We start from the raw sequence: 14,119 nt of genomic DNA, 5'->3' as shown, positions 1-14,119 counted from the left end.
CAGTTGCTGTATATATTACCTAAATGATATTATTAAATAATTATCAATTCATTATGATAACATAAAATTATAAAAATGTAATGCATTTTTTCTTTGGTATATTTCCAAATGGTTATTATATTTTTAAGTTACAGTGATTTACAAAAAGGTTTAAAGATGATATTTTTTAAATTTTTTTAATGAATTAAAAAAGTATTTAAGAATTTAAGATACATTTGTATTTAATATTATATAAATAGTATTTATATACTACCCAAATACAAAAAAAAAAGTATTTGAATAAAGTTCTTGACTACTAATATTTATATACTTTTTACTCAAATATTTTATCCTATGAAAATTGTGAAGTTGTATTAGTTGAAAAAAGTACTAAAGTTTATATGTCAACATGGAATTCAACTTGTCTTCTTGTGATCATGCAAGGGCAGTCTAATCAAAATCTAAACAAAGTTACATGCTTAATCTAACAGAATATTTAATTTATAAGTAAATAAGTGTACCTTTAGGCTATTACTCAAACATTAATGATTTATAGCAATTTTTTTTTTGTACAATTGTTTTTAATTAATATTAAAATTCATTAATGATGAATAATAATAATAAAAAAAATTGTAAGTGTAACAACTAACAAGTACTCAGGGATGAAGTGAAACTTCTTTCAGTTTTTTTTATTTTATTTTTTTAGTCGCTTAGTCGCTTTGTTTGTGTTTGTATAACTATAGAAACGGTTGGTGATGGGCCCATCGTTTTTTTTTTGTATCCTTTGTAAAGAAGTTTCACTTCAAAAATTTGCTGGGGCACAAAACTAGATTTATTTCCAAAAATTGTAATTTATTAAAATGTTTATAGTTATGAATTTATAATTTAGCGCCCTCACACAATACATTTTTCTCCTCAACTCCATGTAAAAATTTTTTTTGTTGAAGGAATACACAAAAATAGTAAGCGAGTTTATAACTTTAAAGGTAACAAATTAACTGGTTACTTTAACTTGTAAGTAATTAAAAACTAGTCGAGTAATTTGCCTCACTGACTGTATATTATACAATAATAATTAAAATAGGTATAGCATAATAAATCATTTATTATTCATGGGATGAATTCTAAATTGATTTCTGAAAAGAAGTATTGAAATACAGAAATAATTTATAAGCTTATATTAACTACATAACTATATGATAGAACTTTGAATTATTTATAAACACAAAAAATTAATAATACAGTCATTGTCAGCCTGGTCAGGGTTACAGGGACCCAAAAGTGGCCGAGGCACCGAGTTTTATTCTTTCTATAGTAAATGAAGAAAATAAAATGAGGCCCCAGAGGGAAATAGCGGCCGAGGCCTTTTACATGCCAGACAAACACTGAATACAGTAATAGTAATATCTGGCAGCATAAATTTATTGTTTAAATTTTACTATTAGTTTGTTAAGTAAAAAATGATAATAGTAAAAACACCAATTGATCTTTATTGGTATATGCTAATGCTTAATTGTAATACACTATTAAATTCTAATAATTACAATTCTACATAATGTTTTAATAATATAACAAAACAAATACAAAATAATAAAAAGTAATTAGGTATTTAATTATAAATTAAATAAATGCATAAATGCTTAGCAAGTATTGATTTAAATAATTATTAATTAAAATAAAGTTAAAGTATGTTAAATGTAACTGTATTTTTTTTTTTTTAGATTAAATTAATCTCTATAAAAATTTATTTTAAAACTTGAGTTTTATGGTTTTTTATTACATTATTTAATTTATTAGTTGTTTCAAGAAAAATTATTTATGCTTACATTTAGTCATAGGTCCAGTCCAATGTTTTTGGTACATATGTGGTGTTTGTTTCTTCCATCTTAATAATTCTAGACTTCAGATATGTGTTTCACTGTCATTTACTTAATTACGATGCATGGTTCAAATATAAAATGTTTTTTTTTTAATTTTTATATAAAGTAGTTTACATGGTTTGCATGTTATTTGTGTTTTTCTTTATTCCATTTAATTCGGTTCCACATTTTTGGAATTATTTTTATATTTTACATGTATAAAAACAACTTAAAGTTATTTAAGTGTTATAATACAACATAAAATTGATAGCCAGGAACAGGATTTTGAAGTGTAAAAATATTTAGAACTAATTTTAACTATTAATCTAAAAATTATGTATAATGTATATATTGTCATATTGAATCAGTACTCAAAATAAAAATAATACAAAAGTAAAAATACAAAGTAAAGATACTTAAAATAAATTTTATGATGTAAATTTAATTATTAATATAATTTTTATCAAATTAAAAAAAAATTATAATAAATTACGATTTTTTTAAATAATCAATCATGAAATTATTTAATTAAGTCGAAAGATAAAAATAACTAATAGTTAAAAATACACAATTGAAGCAATTGACGATAAATAATAAATAATATATTTTAACTGTAACAACCAATAAAATCTAGAAAATTTCAAAATAATAAATATTTATAAAATATATATTTGTAAATGCGTAAATGCAATAATATGATTAGGATAATAAAATAAAACATTTTTTAAGCAGTGAATTTATTATACGTTTAATAGGAACCTATATTTTGAGTTAACATATTACTTAATAAAATCTATACTTGATGGAAATTGATGGATCTCTGTATTCTGTCTTTAAATTTGCTCGCAACAGGTTAATTAAATATAAAAAATAAATAATAATAATTAATAAATAATTTTAAATTCAAAATATAACTTGTCCTCACTAATGTGATAATTATAACCAAAAAGAACACATCATTATTTTTTCATACAATGTTTAATTTAAGTGCAGTTCATCAGAATACATTTTTATTAGGTCTGTATCAAATGATGTGGAATTAAATTTTTAAGAAATCTATCAAGCTTCCATCACTGTGAAGGAATTAAAATATTTTTAGCATTCTTGCTGGACTTTAACCCAACTGTATGAAATCAAACAATGACAAATTAAACAAGAAATAAAGTTACAAATCCACCATAAAATTGTATAAGACATAATATGCATAACTTTCCGCTTTAAGTAAAGTGTTTATCAAATGTCATATGGTCTTGACCATATCATTTATACTCGTATACTTTAAACTCAAAGTCTTGACAATGCCGGCGAACAATATGTTTTCTAAAAGATAACAATGCAGAGTATCAGACTTACAAAATAATGCATTTAGAGAAGTTCTAAGAAACTTTAATTAATCAACTCTTGTTCATTGAACATTTCAACAGCAACAGAGGTAATAGAACATTCTGTAAGGCAAACAACTAATATTATACATCACCAAACAAAATCTCACTACCACTGATGTTTGTTGATCTAGAACTTAATAGGAAAAATAACAATATTTTTGGTATAACATTCTTACTTAACACAAAAATTAAAAACAAAGAATCACATAAATAATAGAACATTTTTCAATCCTTCATTTTATGGTGATACACTGATACCATATTATATTGCACCTATAATGTAGTATTATAGGTGCAATATAATACAATATACATAATACATATATTATAACATTTGACAAAGGCCATCTCACTACAACAAAGGCCAAATTATATGTCTTCTTTTATTTGTGTACTATGTAATGAACAATCCAGCAAATTATATGAACTGCACGGTCTACAAAAAATGTCAACATATCCAATGTAATATATTCTATAATAACGCAACTTGTAACAACACTACACGGAATAAAACAACTAATGCAAGTTTAGAAAATACAACCCAACACATTTTTAAAAATTTTATGTATATAAACTTTAAATCTATAATTAATCCCTTATTAGACCATTAGAACATTGTAATTTCTAACCTAATTGAACTACAAAAATGATAAATAACTCATATGCATGTCACTTTATCAATTTTAGAAAACAACAGACAATCCTAAATAAGGGAAAGAAGACAGTAGTCTTGAGACATACTTATCCAAAATAAAAAATGGAGACTGTTATTTATAAATTTAATAAATATAACAACTAGTACTACCTATTTTATGATTAAGTACTCCACATTTATCATTTTTATTTTATTGCTATGTTAAAAATAAAAATTTTATTAAAATGTTGAAATTAAATTAATTTAGTATCATTGAAACTGGTATAAATAATAATAATATAATAAATAGTATTCATAAAACATGATCAAACTATCAAAATCAATAAATTTGAAATTAATAAGAATATTTGTGATAAATTATAAATTTTATATGAGTAATTAAAAAATGATAGTAATATATAATTTAAATGCCAAATTAAAAATTAAAAACTTATTATATTAAATATAGAAGCAGAAAAGAGTAATTTAATTTAAATATTTTAATTAGTGTTTACTGAGAAGCCATTTTATACAATTCTGGTGGAATAGGCTGTTCTGACTTTTCCAAAACACCAATAAGTGGAGAAGCGTTGAATTTATCATAGTTAGAAAACAAAGTGATTGCTGAACCTGTTTTTCCTGCTCTACCAGTTCTACCTACTCTATGAACATACTCTTCAATATTCACAGGAAAATCATAGTTAATAACTAGAGTGATATCATGAATATCTATCCCCCTAGATGCTACATCTGTAGCAATAAGTATAGATACAACACCATTACGCATGTCAGCCAATGATCCTTCGCGATCAGATTGAATCCTTCCACCATGTATACATCTATAAATTAAAAGACTGGTTTCAAAAAATAATTCTACTATACAAATAATACAATAATATAGTTACAATAATAACTATTCAGTTTATATTACCTGCACTCAATATTTTTTTTATTGAAATGTTCATACATCTTGTCAACCGATGATTTCTTGCGCATGAATATTATGATTTTATCATCCTTGGAAAGATTATTGCTAATGAAGTCATCTAACCAAGCTTCTTTTTGATGTTCTTTAAGCATAATAATTTTTTGAGTTACAGTATTCACAGTTGATAAATCTAGAGAACCGACTGTAATATGTAAGGGATTTTTTGCAAAGTATTTGGCCAAATTTTTGACAGCTTCTGGCCATGTGGCACTTGTCAAAATAGTTTGCTTATCTGGACGCACATGTCTTAATGACAATTCTATTTGGTTTTTAAAACCCATATCTAACATACGGTCCGCTTCATCAAGAACCAAATAAGACACATGTTCAAGTTTAACTGCTTGTATACCAATCAAATCATTAAGCCTTCCTGGTGTGGCTACAACAATGTCCGGTTTTTCGTCTTCTAAAAGTTTTTGATGATCTTGAGCTGAAACACCACCACCGTATACACATACAACTTTGATATTGTCATGTAGATATTTTGTTATTTCATCGCGAATTTGCAACACGAGTTCTCTTGTTGGTCCCATTATTACCACAGACGGTCCAATACGTTCTTTACGTGGAGTAGGCTGTTTACGTAAATGAATTAAAGCCGGTAGTATATATGCCAGTGTCTTGCCCGTACCAGTTTGGGCTATAGCTATTAAATCGTGTCCACTCATAATAATTGGCCAGGCTTGACACTGTATAGGCGATGGTGTGGTAAATTTTTGTTTTTTAATCACCTTTATGATATCTGGAAACAAGCTAAAAGCATGTTCAAATGTTTTTATTGGCTTTGGTATTGGCCGTACACAATCAGCACCGTCCACATACTGGACGGTAATATCATTTTGGGAGGTTCTAAACGATTGAACCTCCTCATCAGACATAGCTTTTACCTCATTATGCTCCACATAGAAATCTTTGACGATCGGCGGCAACGACTGTAACATCTCGAGTTCCATCTGCTTGTTTTCTCGAAGGACTTCCTCCCAAGCCTCGTCACTAATACTGATTGTCTCTACCGGGGACGCCGTTCGCCTCGGTCGCGATCTCCATGCGCCCCCACGTCCACGACCACGCGATTGTTGCCTGGGCGGAGGTGGCGGTGTGGTATTCGTTTCCGACCGCAATACTTTCCCGACGATCTTCTCGACCATGCCTTTGGCCAAACGTTGAGCTTCTTCACTGCCAATTATTGTCACGTTCCGAGTGTCCGGTGTGTTGCCGTTTAACAGCTTTACCATCGCACCGCTGTCATTTTGGATGTTCTTGATCGTGGCCCCGCCACGGCCGATCACCAGACCAGCCATAGCTGATTCGATCACCAATAATGTGGACATGGCAGTTAATTAAAAATTACGTATTAGTACGGGAAACAAAAAAATAAAGGGCAAGCGTCGAGAACGCCGAAAAAACACGCCTCAGAACAACGGTCGACCGACGAAAGGATGTCAATCACAAAAGAACGACAGTGCTGTCGACGGAGTATAAATATAAGTTCCTAAACTTCCGCTACGAGCATACAGTCACTGACATATAACACAATGTCTGTGTATACATACAATGTAAATACCTAGTATAATATATTTTTCGTTTTTATTTTGGAAATGTTATCTACCAGTCTATCACATGCATTATAATACTAGTGATAAAATAATGATAATAATTTTATCATGGTATCAACTATTTGTTGCTGATATGACAGATTTTATTTTTTATAATTTGTACGCAAATAATTTTATTATATTTTAAATTTAAATTATTAATCGTATTTCAAATCAATTTAAATAATATCCTTTTAAATATTTTATATGTACATTAATATGGTTGTTAACCTACATATTGTGTATGCGAAAAACAGTTATGTTACCTACCTATAAAGGCTACTTACTTGACTCAAACACGATGGATACGATTGAAAACTTACACCGAGTATAAAGATTTTCAAGAAAGAATATTCGCAGTGTATCGAATTTTTATTTGTTTAGTATAGCATTTAAGAAGATACAAGTGCAGTAAAGCAGAGAAATGTATCAGTCTGTATTGGATTCATTCTTCATTGCAAATTGGTAAATATCTTCTCATATATTTATTGATATAAATCAAATTTCTCCTCTCGAGAGTATTATTTTTTATTTTATTTTTATTTATTCTTCAAGAAGATAATGGGCCCCACTGAACATGTTCGTGTGGGGGCCCATAAGTTCACAATGTGAAGTATACATTCATTAAATAGTTCATAATATAAATTAAATAATTAAAAATTGCATATAACTATAAAATTAATATAAGAAAATATATGTTTTCTCCTCGTTGCTTATATAATATAATATATATATTTTTAGGATAATTTTTAGTATTTTTTTTAATGGATCTATAGTTGTATTATACATACCTCTCCATATAGAAATACCATAACCAATTATGGATTTTATTAATGTTTGATACACTACTCTATCTGTCTTAAGTTCTAAGATATCTGTTAAAATTTTAAATGCATACATGAGTTTTCTTAATTTATTTGTTATATATTTTATGTGGTCTTTCAATTTAAAATTATGACACATTTCTATACCTAAATATTTACAGTTTTTAACTATTTTAACAAAGGTTTGACGTGTACAAATATTTTGATTTAAACAGCCATTTTCATGTATACATAGATTTGTTTTATTTGGTTGGTTCAAATTAACTACATAGTGCAGTAATATGTAGGATTTTTTTAAGGTATGTTTTATTATACTTTATTATAGGACATAGGTAGGTTAGGCTTACTTGTCACTTTAAACTCAATTATGGATATCGGTGAAAATTATTATTATTATTTAATCATTACTGAACTTACTTAATATAATTAATACCTACCTATGTTACTGACAATATTTTTATTAAATTAAATTATTTATTTTTTTTATTTATAAATGTATATTTTACAATTTATAAATTATAATAATATTTAAGTTATAGTGGGACAAATTCATCCAATTTATTACTATTGATCTGAAAGAACAGTTATTTTTTTTTAATTATGTAATTATTTTTTACTTAATTTATCAGTTAGATAATTTTAAAACAATAAAATAATATAAATGTACTACAATATAATTGAATTTAATTAAAAGTACTTTCTTTTATATAATTAGTGCAAGTATAAGTTACCATAAGACACAGAGATCCTTTAAGTCATAAGATTTAATTTACTTTAGTTGACTTATTTGAATAAAATATTTTATGCAGATTATAATAATATTAATACCTATTTGACAAAAATAATATCTCTCTGAATAGTTAATTTTTTTTAAGCTATGAATTTAATTAATTAAACAATTTATAAAATATTTACACATTAATACCTATTGGTTTTATAAAATAATATAGTAATCTATAAAATGTGAAATATTATATGAATGGATTGATTAACAATTTAGTAATTGAATTATAATGTTTTATTAAATGACGCAAAAGAAAAATAGTGTATATGTCTCATCCACTTAGTGAAATCGCTTATTTCATGAAATAGACATCCACTTCATGAAATGTATCCGTTTAGTGAAAATTACGCTATAATACACTATATGGACATTTTTTTTTTTTGACCTTTTCATGAAGTGTATGAAATTCATTTTATTCACATTGTGTAATATTACTATTATATATGAGTATTTTTAGTATTGGGTAATAATATGTGATATAATATACTTATTTTTTTTTTAATAATGAAATATGAAAATTAAGTTATACATTTTATTAAACTTTATTTTTAATGTATTATTTATTTTTACAAGGTTGAGAGTTATAGCAATGACTATTGCACAACATTGAATATGTATTGAAACTAGTGAATGAAAATTTTGCTATATCAGATGAGTGAAAACGGAGACAACACATTCAGGTACAATCACTACATCCTCTTAAGTGAACATTTTAAATTGATTAACAAGCAATACTAACTTTTTATTATTTTATTGAAAAATACAATGTTTTAAAAACAAAATATTTGTTTTTCATTGTATTTACATATTTTTTTTTGTTTTAGGTAATATGTGAGTGTGGATAGAAAATATATTGAACTATTTATGATTGATGACTTCGGAAGTTTTTTGTACCATACTCATAGATATATGTATAACTGCAAAGCGTGGGAAGGCGGCGAATGCACGTGCAACTGACCAGCAGGGACCTGTTGATGGAGCATCTGAACATTATAGGGAGTCTCAGATAGTTAGAGTCAGAGTATAGCCAGAGTTAGAGCACCTTCACGCCACCTAGTTTAATAATTATGTCTCACGGACTTAGAATAATTTCATCAGTTTATTTAAAATAATTATTTGGACTTAGAATATTTTACAATTAAACACTTTAAATATATTCTATCAGTATTTATTATTTTAACTACTACCTCAAATTTACTTTACTACGGTTACTCACACATGGCATGTTACAAATATTACAATAAACATTTGATGTATAATTCAAAATTTAATTCATATAACAATAAGAAGTATTATTATTTTGATTTTCGACAGATTATGTATTTTTTCATTTATATAGTATTTTTAAGCTACATGTTATTGTACATTTATATATGAACACCTATTATTTTTTATAACATTTTTCCAATATTCTGGTCATTACTTAGTTCACACACTGAATTGATGTATGATTACCTTGATAGTCTTATAACTTTTTGAGTTTGACTTTTTTTGATTTGTTTGAACTGGCATCAATTATAAATTATGTACTTCTAATATATTAAATTACGCATACATACATACTTGTTATTACTTATCACTTAGTATCATTAATCTATAGTATGATTTCTAAACCATTATTTATATACATAATACATATTGCAAACTTTTGTCATTTATTTTAATCATTACCTACTTTGTATAAATATAGTTAAGACCTTACCCTATAAGATAAATTCAATTAGATAACAAATAAATATTTATTTATATTATAAAAAATAAAACAATGATGTATATAATATAGATAATAGAAAATAAAATATTTTATTACAAATAATAATTTTCTTTTTACTATATTGATTTTTTTACAATTTAATTATTTTATAAATTATAATATACATTATACATAGTATAAAAAGATAACATTAGTTTCTAGATTAGAGCGTTAAAACTTGAAAGTATTGTTTTTAATATTAAATGTTTTTTTTTTTTTTGTATGTTTGTTATATTTTGTAGTAATGAAATGTTCTATCATTATCTTTGAGGATGATTTCTGGTAAAAAAAAGTATCTAGTTTTATTAGATAATAATAATATATTATTCTAATTTTAAAATATCTATAAAAATTAAAACATATTTTTTCTTTGTTTATATAATAATTTGTTAATATTTTAATGTAATATTGTGTAAAATATTATTTAATTAAATAATAATACGATAATCCTATACATTTGTTTTGATTCTGTCTGTTTTGTATTGCCAAAGTGTAATTTTTTTTTAAGAATCTTAAAAAAACAAAATCTTAAAAGAGTTGCTATGTTTAATTTTCAGTACTATTATATTGTAAATTTTTGGAGCGATATATAAGTATGTAGATCGTGTTATTTTGTTATACTTTGATATTAGATATTTGTCTAGTATTATGTCCGTGTTCAGTTTTAAAAGTCAAGCTATTTTTAATTATATAAAGTACTGAAGTTTTATAAAATATTTTTTTTACTGGAAGTACGTTGTATAAGCATTTTGTGTGGTATCTTGAGTCTAGAATAATTTTTAGTATTTTTTTAATGGGTCACTTGTAGTTTTTAGGCGCGTACACAAAAAAATATTTTTTTTTGTGGGGAGGAGGGTTGGTTGTACATTTTTGTACTTAAATAATCTCAACTAAACTAATAAATAATAAAACTTATTTCCTGAAATTTCGGAGGGGGTTTGAACCCCTACAACTCCCCCTTGTATACGTACTTGGTTGTTTTATATGTACCTCCCTATATAGAAATACCATAATTAATTGTGTATTTAATTTAGGTTTGATACACTACTCTAATTTTTTTTAAATTTTTAAATGCATACATTATTTTTCTTAATTTATTTGTTACAAATGTTATATGGTCATTCCATTTAAGTTTATGACACATTTCTATACCTAAATATTTACAGTTTTTAACTATTTTTACAAAGGTTTGGCATGTACATATATTTTGATTTAAATACAAATTCTCATAAATACTTGTATACATATAGACTTATTTTATTTAGTTGATTCAAATTAACTGTATTATGTATGTTTTTTCTCAGTTAAGAAATAAATGATTTTCAAATAGCCACTTTTGGATTTTACTCAAGTTGGAATGTACACTAGCAAATATTTCATCACAGGACTGGCCTTTAACAAAAAATACTTTATTGTCTGCATAACAAACTAGTTTTCTGTGTGTATTCAAATAATACATTTGGTTTGCATGCGTATTAAACAGCGTGTGTGATAGAGAAGTTTCTTCACTCAACTCATTATTTATTCGAATGTGTTGTTTTCTATTTTTTAAATATGAACTTAATAAGTTGTAAGATTGTAAGCCATACTATTGATACCAAATGTGTTAATATTTTGTAGTAATATTTTATAATATATCGATAAGATACTTGATATTTTCAGTTTTTATCTAATATTTAGAATAGTTTTTTCTGTAAAAATTATAGTTTTCAAAATAGTATGACTCTTTTTTACTACTTATTTAGAGATGATTGAAAATTTCAGTCAAAAAGTGTAAAAATTAATACAAGCTTATAAATTTTTCTTACAGAAATTAAAAATTATGGAATTGCATAGGTATTGACAATTTATTTTTATAAATATTTGAAGTTAGATATTTGAATATATTTGATATTTAAACAAAAAATTACAAATTTTTTTTAATGATTTTAATGATTTTGATGTAATTGAAAAATATCTATTAAAAACAAAGTTAGACAAGTTGGTATATATTGGTTGTTAATTGAATCACTATTATGGGTGTGTTAAATTTGAACTCTATGATATCATTGTAGGTATATGAAAAATGATTATGAACAAATTGATAGATCAATATCACTCAATTTTTTTGATAATCATAGCTAATAAAAATTAATTTATTTTAGATTTAAAATTATGGTAGGACTGATAGATTGATATAATTTTTCCAGAAATATTGCATTCATTATACTATTAAGATTTAATTATTATAATAATGTATATTTACACCATATTATATTAACATATGTAATTCAAAATTGAATTACATCTTTCAGACAATGGGTATCGTCAAATATTATGTATTCATAATATAAAATATAATATAGTTATGTTTCCCCAAATAATTTTTTTAAATTGTAACAAAATAATTAACATTGTTATTAATCATTAAAATAAGTAATTTTGTCCAAATATGAACTTAAACATATATAAAAAATAATTATTTTTATATTGTTTAGATTTTATCATTTGTGCATGAACTATTTATGAAGAATCGTGTATTAAATTTTTTAAGAATTTTGACCCGGTAAATAATTTATTATCAATATTTATTAAATAAAAATAAAAAAAAATTGAAAATTTTCAATGCCAATAAATAATCAATAGAAAAAAAATGTTGATTATTTTATCTTATAATGAAAATTATAATATAAAATTCTGGTGAATTTTTTTTTAACTGTATAGTTTGAAAAACTTTTAAAGGATCTTGTTATATTTCAAATCTTAGGTATAAAAAAAAGATTTTTATATTTTTGAGATTTTTATGAATTTTATGAAAATTTTAATCTTAAACACTTATAAAAACATTGTGACTCTAGATTTTCGATATATTTAAAATGTGAAATAAACATCTTATGAAGAAATTTGTATTAAATTATCAAATATTTCTGCTTAGTGAATAATTTTAATCGACATTAGTGAAAAAAAAAGGAAAATTTCTTATTTCTATAAATAGCTCTACACGAAATTTTTTGAAAGTTAGGTACCATATAATTAATAGAAAATAATAACATAAACATTAATAAATAAACATTTAGTGAAATTTCCAAGTGTCTGTGGTAATTTTTTTTCAAGTTATAGTAAAAACAAAAATTGATTTTGAAAAGTATTGAATTCGCGTAAAAGTGTCTGTTTTTTTTTTTTGTTTTTCCTGATATGAAAAAAAAAATACTGGAAGTTTTTTTTTTTCATTAGCCAATGTACCAACTAGATTCAATTAGCTATTAAAAATAACTCCCGTTTTCTAAAATGTCAGCTTCTATAGTTCTATTGGTGACGACTGATAGGTAGACTGACAGATAGGAAAAAAGAGAAAAAAACACATCATTATAAAGTCAATACATTCATCGCTCTGCTCAGAATCTAATAATAGTACCTATTCGCAGGGACTTGATGTTTTTAACCATAACCCAGCTAGGTATCTATCTAGATTATTATTTTTATACATAATAAGATATTCAAAGTACTTGGACTAATTTGTCACGTACCATTTATATCTAGAACTTATTCATAACATTCTAGAGTGTGTTTGGTAGATACTATCGTATTGACTTATAAGTTAGTATTGAACAATAAACATGTATTATCTTTGTAATAATATTAAAATAATTCCATGGAACGATTATAATAATTTATAATAAAAGTATTTTTACTCTATGTTTCTTTCACCAGTTCCTAATTTGGAAAACAAAATTTAAAAATTTGGGTAACTGAAGATTTAAATATATTTAAATTTTAAATACACTGTTTATCACTAATAAAAAAAAAATGAATTTTTGATGTTATGATATCAATGTAAATAAATTATAAAATCTATATAGACTGACCAATGGTTTTCGTTCATAAATGTTTTCGCGTGTTATCCAATTATTTATCATTGAATCCAACGAGGTATAGTTTACAATTTACTACACTTAAAACTTATCAGCTATTATTCAGCGCAAAACGTTAAACGTTTTCATTGATATAGGTGATAGTATTAATTGTTTAAGTTAATAATTTAAAAAACCACACTTACGTGATTAAATCAAATGTAATGGGTTTTCATTTGTTTGTCGAAGGTCAAGTCATAATTGAATATTATTTGCTAAAAAGTGAATATTATAAAGCTGATTTTTATTTGTTTTAATTAAAACAGCAATACATAAGTATTTAGTAGTCTTCATTGTTTAATTCCGTACCTATTTGGATAATTATCCATAATTGGTTATGAAAAAACCATTTAATTTTGTAAAAATAGTTTGTGATTAAACCAAATTAACAAAAAGAATAGGTACGAAGAAAAACTATTACAATTATT

The 14,119-nt window shown here is 24.8% G+C and overlaps 1 protein-coding gene and 1 long non-coding RNA gene across 2 annotated transcripts; one reads left to right on the top strand and one right to left on the bottom strand.

Annotated features, from left to right (window-relative positions):
* Positions 1 to 3,202: 3,202 nt before the first annotated feature.
* Positions 3,203 to 6,419, bottom strand: LOC114121949 (probable ATP-dependent RNA helicase DDX43). Its single transcript, XM_027984467.2, has 2 exons — positions 4,789 to 6,419; positions 3,203 to 4,696 (listed from the first exon to the last, which is right to left on the bottom strand). Exons 1-2 carry the CDS (start codon positions 6,174 to 6,176, stop codon positions 4,369 to 4,371), a joined length of 1,716 nt encoding a protein of 571 aa, XP_027840268.1. The 5' UTR covers positions 6,177 to 6,419; the 3' UTR covers positions 3,203 to 4,368.
* A 136-nt stretch (positions 6,420 to 6,555) lies between these two features.
* LOC114121941 (uncharacterized) lies at positions 6,556 to 10,255 on the top strand. The gene is made up of 3 exons (XR_003592235.2): positions 6,556 to 6,905; positions 8,622 to 8,728; positions 8,873 to 10,255. It is a non-coding gene; the product is annotated as an uncharacterized LOC114121941 (long non-coding RNA).
* The last annotated feature ends 3,864 nt before the right edge of the window (positions 10,256 to 14,119 follow it).

Source organism: Aphis gossypii, chromosome X, assembly GCF_020184175.1.
Source record: "Aphis gossypii isolate Hap1 chromosome X, ASM2018417v2, whole genome shotgun sequence".
Classification (NCBI taxonomy): Eukaryota; Metazoa; Arthropoda; class Insecta; order Hemiptera; family Aphididae; genus Aphis; species Aphis gossypii.
This window is presented reverse-complemented; position numbering and strand designations above follow the sequence as displayed.

Excerpts from the sequence above, each read along its gene's own strand:
- LOC114121949 (XM_027984467.2), bottom strand. The coding sequence starts at position 6,176 with ATGTCCACATTATTGGTGATCGAATCAGCTATGGCTGGTCTGGTGATC. Across the intron at positions 4,697-4,788 it reads AAAAAAAATATTGAGTGCAG|ATGTATACATGGTGGAAGGA; the intron begins GTAATATAAACT and ends TTTAATTTATAG.